Source organism: Lepidochelys kempii, chromosome 12, assembly GCF_965140265.1.
Source record: "Lepidochelys kempii isolate rLepKem1 chromosome 12, rLepKem1.hap2, whole genome shotgun sequence".
Classification (NCBI taxonomy): Eukaryota; Metazoa; Chordata; order Testudines; family Cheloniidae; genus Lepidochelys; species Lepidochelys kempii.
Genome location: NC_133267.1, coordinates 5,799,931 through 5,820,462, shown reverse-complemented (window position 1 = coordinate 5,820,462; position 20,532 = coordinate 5,799,931). Strand labels below are relative to the sequence as shown.

Here is a 20,532-nt window from a genome sequence, read left to right as displayed (position 1 = left end):
TCGAGGCTTGAGTGTTGCGTTCACTGATGCAGAGCAGTTCACATAATTGTCATATTACAGGCAGGGAGATTGGAGCACAGAAGCCACACAGCTGGAGAGTGGAAGAGCCAGGTGTGGAGCCCAGTGTTCCTGTTGGAGTTGATTGGGCTGTCCTCAAACAGTTTTGTTCCTTTCTTTCTGACACTTCCTGACTCCAGAGATTTCAGGCTGCAGGATGGTCCATTGGAGAGCCTTTGAAACCAGATGCAGTATAGAGCAGCTCAGCTTCAAGTTCATTGAGTTTGCTGCAGTTTACTGTGTGGCTGTTTCAGGCTGGACCTTTAAATAGTGAGACTGTGTCGGAAGTGCGTAGATGTTAAACAAACAAACAAACAAAAAATCCATGATGCATTTTGTTAGAGTAAGAGTTCATTAGTTTGCCCTGGAGTAATTATGTAGTGCATTCTGTGCCTGTCTGTTGGCTGCTGCAGTTCCATGATGCTTTATGTGTATAAAATGAAAGGTGCTATGTAAATATAAAATATTACTACAGCATACTCTTCTTCAATGGGACACACTATATGAGGATAGCTGTTTTATTGGGACATTTCAGAGTGTTATGCTGGAAAGTGTAAATGGCTGCTGTCAGGTGTGTCTTTGATAAAGAGACAATCACAAACTTTGTTAAATGTGTGGAGCAACTAAATGCTGCTTCATGTAGTGATAACTGGAAACATTAGGAAACCATTGCCCAAAGCAATGGGCTATATTATGAGGCCAATCAGAAACTAAGGCTATGGCCACACTAGCACTTTTGCCAGTAAAACTTTAGTCAGTCAGGGGTGTGGAAAAAAACCACACTCCTGACTGACAAAAGTTTCACCAGCAAAAGTACTGGTGTGAACAGCACTGCGTTGACGGGAGATGCTCTGCTGCTGACATAGTACCTCCACTCGTTAGGGGTTTGTTAATTAGAGCAGCTAGATGGGAGACCTTACAGCGGTACAGCTGTGCCGCTGTAAGGTCTGTAGTGTAGACATAGTGTTAGCCTTGTTGTCTGCCTGTTGTCCTGTGTGTCCTGGGACTAACTGCAAACACAGAGGTGAGGGGATTGATTGGCTGCAGCTGTGTGTATCTGTGTGTGGTAGAAGCAGAAACCGAACAAGAAGTGAGAGAGAAGTCATGAGTGTGGACCAGACATGAAGCAGAGATATGGAGAGGCAGGCTTTGAAATAGTGAGCCAAGAAACTGCCTGTGTTGATTTTTTCCCACTGTGTTCAAGGAAACAAGATTTTATGCCTGGTAAATAAACAGGATTGCACCAAAGTAATACCTGACTTATATAATCAATTTTTTTCCCCTCATGGAAACAGTTTGGCAAGGCCCTAGGCATTGGCTAACTGCTCAGGCCAAAAGGGGCAACAATAGGAAAATGACTCAGGGCTTGTCTACACTTAAAACGCTACAGTGGCAACTCCTGCAATTCCTTAGTCTTTAAAAAGTTCAGAAGGACTAGTGGGGGGACAGACTGCTGCAGCGGCACAGGAGCTAACAAACAGAGCTGTAAACAGGGGAGTTTCAGTGGGAGTTCTGTTGGAGGAGAAAGTATTTGTATTTGGTTCTGTATTTGTATTATTTGTATGTGGAGAGGCTTGCAGGGGCTTTGTGCTGGGAGAGAAGCTGAGCCCTGATTAGGGGGCGGGGCTTCTCTGACTAGGGGTCCTAAAAGGTAGCAGCCAGTCAGGCAGTAGCCAGCAAACAGAGCTGTAAACAGGGGAGTCTGTCTTGTGGTGCTTGTTTTTTGCTGTGGGGGGTGGTGTTTTGGTGTGGTTCGTGTTTCCCAGATTAACAGGGAAGGCTATGGCAGATACAGAGGCAGCAGTGGGAGTGACCCATGTAGCGGAAGACACAATGAAGATGACTGGATGTGGAAGCTGCGGTATGTACATGATCCTGGAGGGGGCACCTGGTAAGGGTTTTGTCTGTATGAAGTGCCATCTGATTGAGCTGATGGAGGAAAAGATCCGAGGTTTGGGGATGCAGGTGGAAAGTCTGATAGAGTTTAGGATGGGGTTTGAGCAGATTATGGAGCAAAGACATGAGGTATCTGAAGGGAAAAGCTCAGACTTGCAGATGGAAGCAGGACTGGGAATTCTGAGGGGAGACTGGGTGAGGAAAGTGGTCAGTGGAAGCATGTGACTAAAGGAACCAGGCAAAGGAAAAGACGGGCTAGTGAGGGAGAAATAGAGCTTAAGAATAGGTATGCAGAGTTGGAAAATGAAGAAGGGGCTCAGCAGGTAGTCACTGAAGGTGAAAGGGCAAGGAAGAAGAGAAGAGCGGCTAGTCCTATAGGAAAAGGGGAAGAGTTAATGGAGATTACACCAAATATGAGCCCCAGGAGGATACAGGATGGGTTAAAGAGGATTACAAGGGAGAATAGGAATGGAAAGAACTTGCAGCCAGAGGGAACAGGGGATAGACTGGAGAATAGCACCGTCACTAGGAAAAGACAGGTCTATGTGATTGGGGACTCTTTACTGAGAAGAATAGATAGGCCTGTAACCAGAGCTGATCCGGAGAATAGGAGGGTGTGCTGTCTTCCAGGTGCTAAGATATGGGATGTAGACCTGAGGTTGAAAAGGATTCTAAAGGGAGCAGGAAAGAATCCCCTAATTATCCTTCATGTGGGAACAAATGATATGGCTAGATTCTCGCTGGAAAGTATTAAGGGAGACTGTGCTAGGCTGGGGAAGACGCTTAAGGAAATTGAGGCTCAGGTGATCTTTAGTGGGATTCTGCCTGTTCCTAGAGAAGGGCAACAAAGGTGTGACAAGATTATGACTATCAACAGATGGCTCAGGCAGTGGTGCTATAAGGAGGGCTTTGGGATGTATGGCCACTGGGAGGCATTCATGGACAGAGGACAGTTCTCTCGGGATGGACTTCATCTGAGTAGGGAAGGAAATAGACTTCTCGGATGGAGGCTGGCACAACTGATTAAGAGAGCTTTAAACTAGGAATTAGGGGGAGATGGTTGGGAGATGTCCAGGTAATCTCCACGCCAGAATTTAGCATTGAGAGGAAAGAAAATGAAGTAAGAGTGGATGCAGCCGTGGGTAGGAGGAAGGGCAGTGTAGATACCAGTCTAATAGGTTATACGGGCTGTAGAATGACCGGGCCTAATCGGGTACAGAATGTGAGCGAGGCCAAACAGCAGGAATGAAGATGTTTGTACCCCAGTGCGCGGAGCCGGGTAACAAAATGGAGGAACTAGAGTTACTGGTGCAGGAAGTGAAACCAGCTATTCTAGGGAGAACAGAGACAGGGTGGAATAGTCGTCACGGCTGGGCTACGGGTATTGAAGGGTCTGTGCTGTTTAGGAAAGACCGAAATAAAGGTAAAGGTGGTGGAGTAGCACTGTGTATCAATGATGAGATAGAATGTAAAGAAATAAGAAGCAATGAAATGGATATGACTGAGTCCATCTAGGCAAAAATTAAATTGGGGAAGAAAGCTATTAGAGCCTCCCCTGGGATAGTGCTTGGGGTGTGCTATAGACCGCCGGGATCTAATTTGGATATGGATAGAGCCCTTTTTAATGTTTTTAATAAAGTAAATACTAATGGAAACTGTGTGATCAGGGGAGACTTTAACTTCCCAGATATAGACTGGAGGACGAGCGCTAGTAATAATAACAGGGCTCAGATTTTCCTAGATGCGATAGCTGATGGATTCCTTCAGCAAGTAGTTGCTGAACCGACTAGAGGGGATGCCATTTTAGATTTGGTTTTGGTGAGTAATGAGGACCTCATAGAAGAAATGGTTGTAGGGGATAATCTTGGCTCAAGTGATCATGAGCTAATTCAGTTCAAACTGAACGGAAGGATTAATAAAAATAAATCTGCAGCTAGGGTTTTTGATTTCAAAAGGGCTGACTTTCAAAAATTAAGGAAATTAGTTAGGGAAGTGGATTGGACTGAAGAATTTATGGATCTAAAGGTAGAGGAGGCCTGGGATTATTTTAAATCAAAGCTGCAGAAGCTATCGGAAGCCTGCATCCCAAGTAAGGGGAAAAAAATCATAGGCAGGAGTTGTAGACCAAGCTGGATGAGCAAGCATCCCAGAGAGGTGATTAAGAAAAAGCAGAAAGCGTATAGGGAGTGGAAAAAGGGAGGGATCAGCAAGGAAAGCTACCTTATTGAGGTCAGAACACGTAGGGATAAAGTGAGACAGGCTGAAAGTCAAGTAGAGTTGGACCTTGCAAAGGGAATTAAAAGCAATAGTAAAAGGTTCTATAGTCAAAAATAAGAAGAAAACAAAGAAAGAAGTGGGACAGCTAAACACTGAGGATAGAGTGGAGGTCAAGGATAGTCTAGGCATGGCCCAATATCTAAACAAATACCTTGCCTCAGTCTTTAATAAGACTAAAGAGGATCTTAGGGATAATGGTAGCATGACAAATGGGAATGAGGCTATGGAGCTAGACATCACCATATTTGAGGTAGAAGCGAAACTCAAACAGCTTAATGGGACTAAATCGGGGGGCCCAGATAATCTTCATCCAAGAATATTAAAGGAATTGGCCCAAGAAATTGCAAGCCCATTAGCAAGAATTTTTAATGAATCTGTAAACTCAGGGGTTGTACCGTATGATTGGAGAATTGCTAACATAGTTCCTATTTTTAAGAAAGGGGAAAAAAGTGATCCGGGTAATTATAGGCCTGTTAGTTTGACATCTGTAGTATGCAAGGTCTTGGAAAAAATTTTGAAGAAGAAGGTAGTTAAGGACATTGAAGTCAATGGTAAATGGGACAAAATACGACATGGTTTTACAAAAGGTAGATCGTGCCAAACCAACCTGATCATCTTCTTTGAGAAAGTAACAGATTTTTAGACAAAGGAAACGCAGTGGATCTAATTTACCTAGATTTCAGTAAGGTGTTTGATACCGTGCCACATGGGGAATTATTAGTTAAATTGGATAAGATGGGGATCAATAGGAAAATTGAAAGGTGGATAAGGAATTGGTTAACGGGGAGATTACAATGGGTCCTACTGAAAGGTGAACTGTCAGGCTGGAGGGAGGTTACCAGTGGAGTTCCTCAAGGATTGGTTTTGGGACCAATCTTATTTAATCTTTTTATTACTGACCTTGGCACAAAAAGTGGGAGTATGCTAATAAAGTTTGCGGATGATACAAAGCTGGGAGGTATTGCCAATTTAGAGAAGAACAGGGATACCCTACAGGAGGATCTGAATGACCTTGTAAACTGGAGTAATAGTAATAGGATGAAATTTAATAGTGAGAAGTGTAAGGTCATGCATTTAGGGATTAATAACAAGAATTTTAGTTATAAGGGACGCATCAATTAGAAGTAACAGAGGAGGAAAAGGACCTTGGAGTATTGGTTGATCATAGGATGACTATGAGCCGCCAATGCGATATGTCTGTGAAAAAAGCTAATGCGGTCTTGGGATGCATCAGGAGAGGTATTTCCAGTAGGGATAAGGAGGTTTTAGTACCGTTCTACAAGGCACTGGTGAGACCTCACTTGGAATACTGTGTGCAGTTCTGGTCTCCATGTTTAAGAAGGATGAATTCAAACTGGAACAGGTACAGAGAAGGGCTACTAGGATGATCCGAGGAATGGAAAACTTGTCTTATGAAAGGAGACTCAGGGAGCTTGGCTTGTTTAGCCTAACTAAAAGAAGGTTGAGGGGAGATATGATTGCTCTCTATAAATATATCAGAGGGATAAATACCAGAGAAGGAGAGGAATTATTTAAGCTTAGTACCAATGTGGACACAAGAACAAATGGATATAAACTGGCCACTAGGAAATTTAGACTAGAAATTAGACGAAGGTTTTTAACCATCAGAGGAGTGAAGTTTTGGAATAGCCTTCCAAGGGAAGCAATGGGGGCAAAAGATCTATCTGGCTTTAAGATGAAACTCGATGGTATGGAGGAGGTGGTATGATGGGATAACATGGTTTTGGTAATTAAATATTCATAAATAGGCCCAATGCGCCTGTGATGGGCTATTAGATGGGGTGAGATCCGAGTTACCCAGGAAAGAATTTTCTGTAGTACCTGGCTGATGAATCTTGCCCATATGCTCAGGGTTTAGCTGATTGCCATATTTGGGGTCGGGAAGGAATTTTCCTCCAGGGCAGATTTCGCCTTCCTCTGTAGCATGGGGCACGGGTCACTTGCTGGAGGATTCTCTGCTCCTTGAAGTCTTTAAACTACGATTTGAGGACTTCAATAGCACAGATATAGGTGTGAGGGTTTTTTTGTAGGAGTGGTGGGTGAAATTCTGTGGCCTGCGTTGTGCAGGAGGTCAGACTAGATGATCATAATGGTCCCTTCTGACCTAAATATCTATGACATAGTGGGGTGACGACATTGAACCTGGAGCTCAATGGGAGTGGCAGTGCGGGGCCACACGAGGACATGTGCTGCTATGCCTGGCTGAATCGTTAATGGAAGTGCAGGGACACACGGGGACAGGGTCAGATGTGCCTGACTGAATGGGAGAGGCTAGGGGTCAGCCAGGGTCTGCATGGGGAAGGCTCCCCAACTCCCTAACAATCCCTCCGGGCCAAAAAAACCTGTGCCACAATTCTACCACCCACACCCAACAACCCTCCAGGTTCATTCTCAGACTCCTTCCCAGCAGTTACTTCCCTCTCCCTCAGCTCCTCCATTACCCCTGACTCCCGAAGGCTTTGCACTGCTTCTGAGGGGTGCAGGAATACGTTTTTGTATTGTAGTTTAAATGAACTATTACTCTAAGTTCTGTATTAATATGCCTAGTCAGGATTCAATTTTTCAAAAAACATTTCCCGAATCTTTTTTGTTGCCTGTTTTGTTACAGACATACTTGCTGACAGGTAATTTGAAACAAATTACCAAAACTAATTGAAACTGGCAGGATTATATTGTGTTATTTTGACAAGTAAATGTGCAGCATTTTGCAGAATTTTAAAATATTGTGTGCAGAATTCCAATTCATACAATTCCAATTCCATACAATTTTGAAATTTTTGGTGCAGAATTCCCCCAGGAATAGCTGCTGTAGGGCTTCAGGAAAGATGCTTCCTATGCCTACAGGAGGGCTTCTCCCATTGGCGGAGGTATTCCCCGATAGGCATTAGCTATGTTGTCAAGAGAAGCCCTCCCATTGACTTAGCGCTATCTCCAGTGGGAGTTAGGTTGGTTTAACTGTGTTGCACAAGAGGGGAGGATTTTTCACACCCCTGAGTGACACAGTTTTACCAGCCTCATATCATAATGTAGACATGGTCTAACTTTAGTCTGTCTTGATTAAAGAAATTTGCCATATGGATATAAATTTAAGATATATAAATTTTCATCTGAAATTTCTAGTTAAAATGATCTTAAGAAGGCATTAGTTAATGTTAAGTGTATATATAAGAAATTAGAGTAAAAACTTTACAGGGATGTTGTAATTACCTCAAAAACAAGCATTAAAATACAGGTACTTCAGGGTTAAAGTTCACCTTAAAAGAATCCAAATGTGTTAACCTCTGGAAATTCACAATTAGGGTACCCAGGCAATCCCCCCCTTTCCCCCCCCGGCCCCTTATGAAATAATCAGAATTGTGACTGAACATTCCATAATAATAGTTCATATATGCATTTCTAGATAGGAACAAAATATTTTTCTGTGATAGTTGTAAGATGCATTCATGTGTTATTCAGAGTTGTTTAGGATAGTACCTTATTAGTGCGGTTCTATTTTGGATTTTACTGCTATGTGTTTTCTGCTACTACACACACTGGGGCCAGGCTGATCTCACATTAATATAAATCACTGAACTTTACTGAAGCCAACTGAGTTACAGGTCTGTCAAACACCAGTGTAATTAATTATAGTCAGGCCCATTGTTGTCAGACATGTAAGTACTTACTAGATGCTCAATTTTATTTGCGCATCTACAAATGATATTATTCTTTAAATTTTACTTTTCATTCAATGGTAACAAACTCACTATGCATTTTGGACCTGACTTTCGAATTATGTATTGTGTGCCTAATTTGCATGCACAGTTACCATACTTGTGTGAAATATGGTGTTTGTATGCACAAGTGATTGTGTAGGTAAGGTAATTGGTCATATGCATACTTTTTTCATCAGGCCCAAAATGTGTACTAAGTGTGCTGCCACTGAATAGAAAATCAAATGTAAAGACCACTGGCATTTAAAATAAATTATTATAAGACCCTGCTTCAGAACTTACCTGTTCACTCTAGCCTATTGATATGATTTTCTTTTTTAATTAGAAGGAACCAGAGATAGTTAATGAATCTACAGAAGAGGACTCAATTCATTTTAATGTTGGCGGCTGGCATTTCTCTATTCCTAAAAGTAAAATTGCTCAGTTTCCAGAATCTCTGCTTTGGAAAGAATCTTCTTCCCTGGTTCCGTCTGAAAACCCAAGACTATTCATCGACAGAGATGGATTCACCTTTAGGCACGTCCATTATTATCTGCATACCTCAAAGTTGTCTTTTTCCAGCTGTGCTGAATTGAACTTGTTGTATGAACAAGCATTAATTTTGCAGCTGACACCTTTATTGCAGGTACAGTGTGATGTTATGTATTACTTTTATACAGCTTTTGTTAATTCATAAATAATAATGACCATATAAAGATTTCAGAGTATGTGTGAATATATAGATGCTTGGAATGGATGCCTAACAATTAATTTCAATATACACTCATTTATTATGGGCTGCTGAGTACAGAAATAAATCCCGAATATGACATTTGACCTTTCCATCAGAGGCCATTGAAAGGTCTGTACTCATATTAAAAACACAGATCCATAGAAACATAGGGCTGGAAGGGTTCTTAAGAGGTCAAGTTGCAGTGGGGGAGGTTTAGATTGGATATTAGGAAAAACTTTTTCACTAAGAGGGTGGTGAAACACTGGAATGCGTTACCTAGGGAGGTGGTAGAATCTCCTTCCTTAGAGGTTTTTAAGGTCAGGCTTGACAAAGCCCTGGCTGGGATGATTTAACTGGGAATTGGTCCTGCTTTGAGCAGGGGGTTGGACTAGATGACCTTCTGGGGTCCCTTCCAACCCTGATATTCTATGATTCTATGATCTATTCCAGCCCCTGCACTGAGGCAGGACCAAGTAAATCTAGATCATCTCTAACAGATGTTTGTCCAACCTGTTCTTTAAAACCTCCAGTGAGCGTGTGATGGTTTTCAGGGTACCCAGGACTGTGAATAACCTGCTTGCTCCCTGCATCTAGCTTGGGAGACTCTTGCTTGTGCTTAACCCGGTATCAGCTCCCTGACACCATCAACGTAGCCACTCACACGCTTTCCTCTGGACTCTGCCAGCCCTTAGCTTGTCTTGCAGGTTAGCAATAGGTGCACCCCAGTCCTCAAGCACCTTTGAAGCATTCTTCTGTAGTGTCCAGCCCTTTTCCCACTGAACACTGATAGAAATACCAGGTCTGCTGTACCTAAGGGAACAGTGTACCTACCAGCTTGTGTGATTCAACTCAGAAGCTGAAGTACCTTGCTTAATATCACAGCACTTAAATATATTATAGGGAAAACAAGGAGAAGTTTATTATCAAAGATTCAAGTTATAGTGAGTAAGGATATTGGAAACAAAATTATAACACACTTTCTAGAGACTAAACTTAACAAACAGGTTAACTTCCTGTCTAAAGATATTTATCTCGCCCAATGAATGTCTTTTACTGTATCTTCAGCCAAGGTTGGCTGAGATCCCGTTTTCATGAGTGTAAATGCACTGCCCATTTACTTCCTACGTGCAGGATAAGGGGGTGTCTTGTTTGCCTTCTTCTTATATCCCTAAAGTTCATTGTATGTACTGTAGTTAGTTTTCCTTTTGTGCTTCTGCCCTGTTGACTTCCAACCTCTTTGATAACTTCATATGTAAATGGGCATCCATTTTATTAGCTTACAATGCTTAATTTAAATCTGACTGAGAGATAAATAAACATCTTTTGTCTGACAGAAAACTTGTTTCTTCATGTCTGCTGGTGATTATACCTTGATACAGAATCTAAGAACACATTTTCAGTGTATATACCTAATTCCTTACATAGTATCTGTCTATGCAGTGTTGTTGTGCCATGTTGGTCCCAGGATATTAGAGACAAGATGGATGTCTGTTGGACCAACTTCTGTATTGTAAGCTTCTGCGCTTACATAGAGCTCTCCAGACCTAAAGAAGAGGTCTGTGTAAGCTCGAAAGCTTGCTCGGTCATCAGCACAAGTTGATCCAACAGAAGATATCACCTCACCCACCTTGTCTCTCTTTAATATACTGGGACCAACACAGTTCCAACAACACTGCATATGTGATTCCCATGTCTTATCTTCATGTACTTGTGCAATGTCATCTTCTGTGTCCTCTTCCTCCTCCTTGTTATCATCAATTTCTTCAACGTCCCCTACCTCAACTTCCTCTACCTCCCGTACCCTCGCACACAGATCCTAAACCCTGCGCACACAGCGAAACACCGCGCGCAGAATCATTTGCACAGAAGCACAACAATTTGCGCACATGGACTGTCAAAAATTAGAGGGAACATTGGTAATCACTGTTTGGCACACAGGCTAGTGCCTCTTCCTCACTGACATTTAGCTGGGATGAGCAAGTATATCTGAGCGTAATTTCAGCGCTACATGTATCACTGAGAGAAATTCATCTTCCAGCTCAGTCTTGTATATTGTAATAGTTGATACATTTTCTTCTCCTGTCCTGTCTTAACAGTTTAGAGCAGAGGTTTTCAGCCTGTGGTTCCTGGACCCTTGGGGGTCCACAGACTATGTCTAAGGGATCTGCAAAAAGTGACGACGAAAATAAAGCTTCAAATCCCAGAAAAGGCATTCCATTTTTCTGACCAATCAAAGGATGTGAATACCCTCCCCTATCAGGTCAAAGCCCAGACGTGTTGTCATTACCACAGAAGCCCACAGTTTAGCGCCCTTTCTCATGTGGCGTCAAATTCCGTGCAGAGCATGTGCAACTTTTATAGCTGAATTCTGTTCAGTCAGTTTTCAATCTAAGACTCTATGGTAAGGGTCCGCAGACCACAAGTTGTATTTCCAAAGGGGTTTTACCTCTATTTTAGGGGTCTGCAAATGGAAAAAAGGTTGAAAACCACTGCTTTAGAGAAAGGGATATGGTGGAATTTGAAAGGCACTAATAATGTTTGTCTCTCTGAAGCAGGTTGATCATGTAAGACAGTGAACTCGTAAGCACCATCAAGATGTAGACTATGGGGGGGGGGGTTAAAGGTTGCCAAATGGCTTACAGATGAATGTGGACCTCTCCACTGGCTTCACTTGAGAGAAAACTGTAAGGAGTCCATAAAAGGTTCAAACTGCCTTTTTCTGCAGTGTTTTAACCCAGTACTAATTCAGACTACTGGCAAGTCAATACCTTCATTCTTACTTTTTGTTACTTTTCTGAAGAGATGCTTCTAGCAGTTAGGGTGGTATTTCCCTTCTTAGGCTATAAGGTTCCTTACACCCACTGTGCATACACAGAGCTCATGTTCATACTTTGGTGCCTCACGGATTTGTTTGTTCATTTTGAATGTTGTCGGACTGAGGTTCACTTACTCAGTAGATGAGTCTAACGAATATTTATTAAGGCAAAACACTCAGAATAGTGATCAGTTACACTCACAAGTGAGAAGCTCTGAAGCTTTGCAGGACGATCTCATCACAGTTTGCCTCCAGCACCAGACAATACAGCATCAGCTTCTCTTTGTTACACACATTTATTTATAACTTTTCTTTTCTTATACATACCTATTAGTCTCTCATTTCCATGTTATCTCTCCTCCTCTCTCAGTACAAGATTAGTGTTAGTCCAAACTGGTCTTTTCTAGTTTTATAGTTACTGTATCTTTTCTTGTTTTCATAGATACGATTACTCTGCAATTTCTTACACACGCGCAACACTAAACACAATTAGTCTGCATTTTCTTAATATACGTAGTTCTACTTAGGTTTATGCTGTTAAATGTTATCAGAACAGACGCATAAAATCCAAAGCAGGCTTCTGTTAAGGCCTAAATATGCCTTCGCTCTCAACAGTTTTTACAGAAGAAAGTTTTTGTGTGGAACTTTCACCCTGGCAGAAAATGCAAAGACTCCAGTACACTGTGGGGAACTTGCTCTGAAGTACTGTCAAAGTTTTGATGATTGTAACACAAGACTGGGTTTGCAGGTCACCCTGACTGGGTGACGAAGTACCTTCAATGGATTTCCAAGTCTGCTAATTTGACCTTTACCTGTGCACATTGCATAACGGTTTTTATGCCAAAGTAATGATTGCCTGCATTCAGATTGAAGAGCTGACAGAAGTTTATCAGTTGCATCCCTGTTTTGGAAATCCCGGAGTTTCTGTCTTGTATTGTTTGCCTCTTGTATTATAGCCAATACCTATTCACTAAAAGCAACAACACTGTCCTTTTTCACTTGCTGGCAAATAATGCATTGTTCATAAGATACAGTTGAGGAGTGCTTCATGTTCAAGACTGCCTCCATATTTTCTCTATGGGATACCTGAGGATAATAATAAAAATAATTAATAAATACCATACAAATATTAAATAAATAAATAATCAGTATTTACCAGTATGTAGCTTATACCATGGCCTAGGTGTCCAAATTGATACTCATAGAATATCAGGGTTGGAAGGGACCCCTGAAGGTCATCTAGTCCAACCCCCTGCTCGAAGCAGGACCAATTCCCAGTTAAATCATCCCAGCCAGGGCTTTGTCAAGCCTGACCTTAAAAACCTCTAAGGAAGGAGATTCTACCACCTCCCTAGGTAACGCATTCCAGTGTTTCACCACCCTCTTAGTGAAAAAGTTTTTCCTAATATCCAATCTAAACCTCCCCCACTGCAACTTGAGACCATTACTCCTCGTTCTGTCATCTGCTACCATTGAGAACAGTCTAGAGCCATCCTCTTTGGAACCCCCTTTCAGGTAGTTGAAAGCAGCTATCAAATCCCCCCTCATTCTTCTCTTCTGCAGGCTAAAGAATCCCAGCTCCCTCAGCCTCTCTTCATAAGTCATGTATTCTAGACCCCTAATCATTTTTGTTGCCCTTCGCTGGACTCTCCAATTTATCCACATCCTTCTTGTAGTGTGGCGCCCAAAACTGGACACAGTACTCCAGATGAGGCCTCACCAATGTTGAATAGAGGGGAACGATCACATCCCTCGATCTGCTCGCTATGCCCCTACTTATACATCCCAAAATGCCATTGGCCTTCTTGGCAACAAGGGCACACTGCTGACTCATATCCAGCTTCTCGTCCACTGTCACCCCTAGGTCCTTTTCTGCAGAACTGCTGCCTAGCCATTCGGTCCCTAGTCTGTAGCGGTGCATTGGATTCTTCCATCCTAAGTGCAGGACCCTGCACTTATCCTTATTGAACCTCATCAGATTTCTTTTGGCCCAATCCTCCAATTTGTCTAGGTCCTTCTGTATCCTATCCCTCCCCTCCAGCGTATCTACCACTCCTCCCAGTTTAGTATCATCCGCAAATTTGCTGAGAGTGCAATCCACACCATCCTCCAGATCATTTATGAAGATATTGAACAAAACCGGCCCCAGGACTGACCCTTGGGGCACTCCACTTGATACCGGCTGCCAACTAGACATGGAGCCATTGATCACTACCCGTTGAGCCCGACAATCTAGCCAGCTTTCTACCCACCTTATAGTGCATTCATCCAGCCCATACTTCCTTAACTTGCTGACAAGAATACTGTGGGAGACCGTGTCAAAAGCTTTGCTAAAGTCAAGAAACAATACATCCACTGCTTTCCCTTCATCCACAGAACCAGTAATCTCATCATAAAAGGCGATTAGATTAGTCAGGCATGACCTTCCCTTGGTGAATCCATGCTGGCTGTTCCTGATCACTTTCCTCTCATGCAAGTGCATCAGGATTGATTCTTTGATTCTCAACCCACACTGTAAGCAAAAGTCAGCTTTAGGTTAGCTTAGTGGTTAGGGCTAATAATTAGCTACTAATAATTTATATTTTTGAAAAAAGAGAACTTTCAGAAATGAACTATAACATACTATGTTGTGGATGATACTTCCGTTTACTTAATCTTAAATGTCATCCTGACTGCAAAACCAACAAAATTCAAGTGCATAACATCACATGATCAGAAGAAGCAGAGAGTCTGATCTTTGACAGAGATTGTTCTCTGCATTTTCTGATAGCACAGTTTCCAAAATTAGGAACATACTCCATAATTAGTACCTCTCCTTTACTTTCTGTTTTTATGTTACAAATGGTAACCGTTTTCTTTTTTCTTTTTATTTACCTGAACGTTCAAAATTCAGCTTGGTAAACATCACTTTCAGATTCCGCACATCCAAATTATGAAATAAAACCTGTTTATTAACTTTCCTCAGAAATGCTTTCTTGTTTCGTTAATATTAACTTGGTTTACTCTAGTTTTTAGGCAGGGGTGTGGCCCCAGTTGGTGGATACATGCTACTTTGTTGCATTTTATGTACCCTCTTTCCTGCAGGAAAGGAGGTAGACATTCCTCAGGATGTCTTTCCTTTGTTGTGAGTGATAGAGCTGAATTTAGTCAGAAGTTCAGGATGATGGTTGCATTCTGGTCTGGGTTAGGACAAGTTTTACTGATTTCATTCTGTTGATCATTTTTGTGAAGTAGGATGAGAGCTCTTTGTAATGGTGGGTGCTTGGGACTGATGTTTGGTTTATGTAATCCAGGTAGAGCTGAGCAAACTACAGATTTTGTTTGCTTCAGTGGCCAAAAAAAAAAAAAAAAAAAAAGAAGTGTTTGGGTCGAACAAAAAGTTTTGAATGTAAGATACTATTTACTACTAGCACCAGGGCACTTTTTATATGAAGCCAAACATTTACTCCCCTTCCTGATCCCTTAATTCCAATAACCTACCTTCATGATGTCATCAGAGCCCAGCAGGTCCTTCGGCCTTTGTGTTGGGCCTGTTTATTTCTCATTTTCTATGCTAACATTGCCAAATCAAAGTGTTCAACATTCATGAGTTAGACAACAAACAGGAGAGATTTATGAGAGTTTTAAAAACTAATATAGCACATTGCTTTTCACCTGTCTTTTGATTTTCATCTCGAGGGAGAAGTTGCTTACCCTCACTTTGTGTGTGACCATCTTGTTTTCAAAGTTCAACTTTAAATGTACACACAAAAATGTAGGCCTCGCTGTTAGCTACTTGAAGGGGATTTGCCTTATTCTACCCTCCTCCTGCCTGGTGTGTGGGAGCTACAATCCTATCCCCTGCCCTACCCAGGCAGAGTAGATCACTGCCTATTCCACTTTCTCCCTCAGTTTCCTTACTGCTCCCCACTCCCACCCCATGTTTATTCTCTGCATCCCTGCTCAGTCCCACTGACAGTAATTGGAGTAAGGGCCAAACTTCACAACCTTAAAGGTAGAAAACAGAAATTCCTAAAAGCCTTTATCCTCCTCTCCCTTCCAAAAATATTTGTAAGATTTGTGATAAAACTGTGAATGTTGGCTGTACTGTACTGTCACAGGGCTAGGCATGTCGACCCAAATACACTTTTTGGAATATGCGGGTTCTCATTAGATTACACATTCCTATGAAAATCCACCTGCCATTCTTATTTCTACAGAAAATAGGGACATTCTAAGTTTGGATCTGTTAACACCCATAGAAGCTATTGCATACTTATTGTACAATATTCCATGACATTTTTTTATGGCTGCAAAGGGCTGTTCACCAGGCATTAGAGTATCATCTGTGGCTTTTATGTTTTGAACTATTTTATTTGCATTTAAAATAGTCAATAACATTTCTATATCTTAACAGACTTTAGACAATTTGAAGGAAGGGAAACATAATCTGCGAGTGCGACCTGCAGATATACCAATAGCTGAAAGAGCATCCATGAATTACTGGAGAACGCAAAAATGTATCAGCAAGCCTTTAGAGTTTCCTATTAAAAGCCCAGCATTTACAGGTAAATGTCCCAGTCCTCCTCTCTGTGAATGTACCTGGTGCTTTAAATTACTCAGCACACTCTGTAGGTCATAAGCACCCACTTGTGTTCAGCCAAGACTAGGATTTTTAAAATACTTTAGAATCTGAAGGTCCTTAAAATGTTATGCTTTGCATGCACATGCTCAACTTCCAGACGACTGATTATATGAAAGGAAAGCTGCACATTTAGTTACGTGCACATGCAATGGGGGATTTTGGTGTGTGCATCCAGGCAGGCATGCATCTACCTGGGTGCAATATCCAGTATGGGTCTCACCAATGCTGTATACAGAGGAAACGCCACCTCCCTACTCCTACTCAATACTCCCTTGTAAAGAGATCACATCAGCCCCATTTGCCACAGCATTGTCATGGGAGCTCATGTTCAGCTGCTTAGCTACAGTGACCCCTAAGTCCTTTTCTTAGTCACGGCTGTCCAGGAATCAGTACCCCATCTGACAAGTGTAGCCAGTTAACCAAGTGATTCAGATCATTCTAGATCAGTGACTGGTGTTAGTCATTATGTGCCACCCTACCAATCATGGATTTATAGATTCCAAAGCCAGAAGCGACTGCTGTGATCATCTAGTCTGCCCTCTGGTATAACGCAGGCTAGAGAACTTTCCCAAAATAATTCCTACAGCAGATGGTTTAGAAGAAGAATCCAATCTTGATTTAAAAATTGTCAGTGATGGAAATCCGCTGTGATGCTTGGTAAATTGTCATCTGCACACTTTATTAGCAGCAATTTTATATTTTCTTCTGTATTATTGATAAAAATATAGAATAGCTTTGGCCAAGAACCAATCCCAGCAAGACCCTGCTAGATAGAGCCTCTCGCAGCCCTGGTAAAGCTCCCCCTGCTGGACACACATCAGGCTGCTGTGCCTGGATACCATATGCTGGACCAGTGTGTTTTTAAGTTTCCCTTGGTCTGGGGAGGTTCCAGCATTGTGTCTTTTTTTTGGCCTCTCTGGTGCACTTCCTGGTTGCAGGCACTGTCTGTTACTCCTTCATAACCTGGGGGCCTAGGTTCAACAAACCTAGGCCCCCAGTACCAGTGGTGATTTCTCAACACACTCCAAGTGCTTAATCACACCCTTTCCCAGAGCTCCGATCTTGTGATCATTCTGTTATAGTTTACCTATCCAGGAACACATAGTTGAAGGACGTAACAGTCAGACTTTGCAAAAGGGATTCTAAAACAATTACTCTTTATGTTATACAGTACAAAAGACATGCAGATCTAAACACCTATACACCCTTTCCTCCCTGAGATTCCTCACCACTCTGGAGTGTTCTTTGGGATATGAGCCAGAGTCTTCTAAGGAGTCCAGGATCTTCCCTCTCCCCCTGCTCTCCTCCAAGGGCTTTTCATTTTGAACATGAAGTCTCACTGGTCTCTTATCCCTCTCTCCAAAATGGCCAGTGACTCCTGATTTAACCTCCTTTTTGTAATATCCAGTCCCCATGCCAAGTTATCCATTGCTGAGTTAGCAGCCTACCTAGATGGACCGGTTTTCTTAGTCTGCCTTCTTTGTCCCAAGGGTGTTTCCATAGAATAGAAGACTATCAAGCTCTAACAACCCTCCTTTGTTAACCCTGTGTCACCATCCCTTGAAATTTCATTCCAAAATGAAGGTAAAAAGACAACAGAGAAGGGAGACACGCCCGACATTCAAAATTGAGTTTGCAGTCTATCATAAATACACACAGAGAATCCCCAGAGTCAAACAGAATTAATATGTTGTACATAAACAGATCCCCCAAATTGTCTCACACACACACCCATTAGGTGATAACTCCCCATTAACAACTATATAGTCTAGTTCCCACTATTAATCTTTGATATGTGCCATATTGTGTTTAGAGAGGAGACATGAACACCCATGCTAAGAAGAACTCTTTGTACCGTCCACCAATAGAAGTAACTCCAATACAAAATTAACGGCAGTCTTCCCTGTTTGTGTATTGATATCCTCTGATTTCGCTCTAGGATTACATGATAAAGCTCCTTTGGGGCTGATGGATACACCATTACTTGATACAGAAGAGGAAGTGCATTACTGTTTTCTGCCATTAGACTTGGTGGGAAAGTACCCTACTTTAGTCAATGATGATAATTTGCTGTGGCTCCTGGAGAATGCAGCTCTGATAGAATGTGAATGCAGTGAGTTCCGTTTTATAGGTAAACCTCATTCTTTTCTGTTTAGAAAGCACCTTGCACATTTGAGCACTACCAAAATAAGTTACAAATAATTATACTCTACCCCTGTCTCTCAACATCTTCAGTTTCATTCTGGTATCTGTATTATGTTAAACACACAACATTTTGAAAACAAATATAAACTTTCACTGTGCGTTAAGTATGCAGCGTTGTTGTAGCCGTGTTGGTCCCAGGATATTAGACAAGATGGGTGAGGTAATATATTTTATTGGACCAACTTTTGATGGTAAATGAGACAAGCTTTTGAACATACAAAGCGCTCTTCTTCAAGCCAAAGCTCGGAGAAGAGCTCTGTGTAAGATCAAAAGCTCGTTTTGTTCACCAGCAGAAGTTGGTCCAATAAAAGATATCGCCTTAATCCACAGAGAGTGAGGTAAGGGAGTTGGAGGAATGGAGAGAGGGCCTTGGAATTGGGGAGTTAGGCTGGGCGTTGAGGCTGAGTAACTGTACTCGCTTGCTTGCTAGCTACAGCCCTTGCCAACCCTTCATCCTACCTGCCTGTAGTCCCTCATCCATACCCCTTCAGTCTTCCTTGGATATTTTAAGCTTCAGCAATGGGATTCCCAGTCTACAGACCTGGTAAATTTAGTCAGACCAGACGACTTCTCCAGTGAGCTATAGAGAAACTGCCTCTGTAGCAGCGCAACAAGCTTCACTTGTCAGGCAACTTTGCCTGCAAGTTTACTTCACACTCTCTGGCTTTTTCCCTCTGTTTGCAGGTAGACCAGGGGTGGCCAACCTGGGGCTCCGGAGCCATATACGGCTTTCAGAAGTTAATATGCGGCTCCTTGTGTAGGCACCGACTTTGCAGTGTGCTGGGGGGTGCTTTGTGCTGAACCCCTTACTCTGCCACAGGCCCTGCCCCCACCCCACTCCTTTCTGCCCCCTCCCCTGAGCCTGCCGTGCCCTTGCTCTTCCCCCTCCCCCTCTCCCTCCAAGCCTCCTGCAGGCCACAAAACAGCTGATCGGGAAAGGCAGGGAAGGAGGGGGAGGTGCAGATCGGTGGGGCTGCCGGTGGGTGGGAAGCGCTGGGAGTGGGGGGAGGGGAGGGAGCTGATGGGAGCTGCTGACGTATTATTGTGGCTCTTTGGCAATGTACTTTGGTAAATTCTGGCTCCCTCTCAGGCTTAGGTTGGCCACCCCTGAGTTAGACCATTTCTAGAAGTAGTTCAGCTGCAGCCACTGATGACATCCATTGCTGGCAACTGGTAATTTCCTCATGCAGACAAGACTCATGATAACATTAAAACATTATCCATAAATGTATGTGTTTGTGTCTGTATATATTTATACTGTAATTGGCTGTAGAACACAAAATGCTCCATGAAGCATATATAATGCCAGTGAAACTTTCTAAAAAGAAAAGTTTAGATACTATATTAATATATATTCAAAGGGGTACCTTTCTTCACTTCATGTGGAAATGTATATACATGCAAAAGGTCAGGTTACAAATCCCAACTGTAATATCAAATGTTACTGGAAAACCAGTACCAACTATATATATCAGGCTCCTGGGGCTTGTGCTACGGGGCTAAAAATAGAAGTGTAGACGTTCGGGCTCTCAGACCCACCCCCACTGGGTTTCAGAGCTTGGGCTCCCGTCCAAGCAGGAACATCTACACTGCTCTTTTTAGCCCATAGCATGAGCCCTGGGAGGTCAGTCAATCCAGGTCTGAGACTTGCTGCCATAGGGTTTTGTTTGCGATATAGACATACCCTGACAATGTTAAATCCTTTCTGCCACTGCTGATTGCCAAGCATAGAATCCCCTTGATATGGATGAAAAAAGAGACTTATAACAAACCATAGCCTCACAGTGTGCTGAAAGCATCATCCAAGGAACAAACTAGCTATTGAAAAAAGGAAAAACATTAAGATATACCACAAAATATGGTCAAAATATACAGATTACTTTGAAACAGACAAAATGGTCTAAATATTTTTAAACCACTGCTTGTAGCCTTAATAGAAGGAAATATATATACTGGAACAAATTTCAATTAGACTGCAAATCAAACTAGTTATGCAGGTTTCAGAATATATAACACTAATGGTGAATAGTTTGAACCAAAAGAAAAGCTTATATTTGTTTTAATGTAATTCTCAACTAGTATGATATACTGTATATTAATACAATAATTTGTAGATGTTAATGTAAGCTTACCTAAAAATTAATCAATATAGATTTAAAAATATTAATGTCAAAGTTAAAATAATAATTTAAAATATCTTAAACTCAAATAC

General features: G+C 42.1%; 1 protein-coding gene across 7 annotated transcripts in view; it reads left to right on the top strand.

Annotated features, from left to right (window-relative positions):
• Positions 1–20,532, top strand: part of KCTD19 (potassium channel tetramerization domain containing 19) — a 50,155-nt gene that overhangs the window by 1,567 nt on the left and 28,056 nt on the right. For 6 of the 7 annotated variants that reach the window (XM_073307300.1, XM_073307298.1, XM_073307296.1 and 3 more), the window contains exons 2-4: positions 8,290–8,589; positions 15,888–16,038; positions 18,055–18,246. In XM_073307300.1, coding sequence (XP_073163401.1) covers positions 8,290–8,589; positions 15,888–16,038; positions 18,055–18,246 — 643 coding nt within the window. The remainder of the gene's footprint in view (positions 1–8,289; positions 8,590–15,887; positions 16,039–18,054; positions 18,247–20,532) is intronic. The other variant, XM_073307297.1, reaches the window with a different exon arrangement.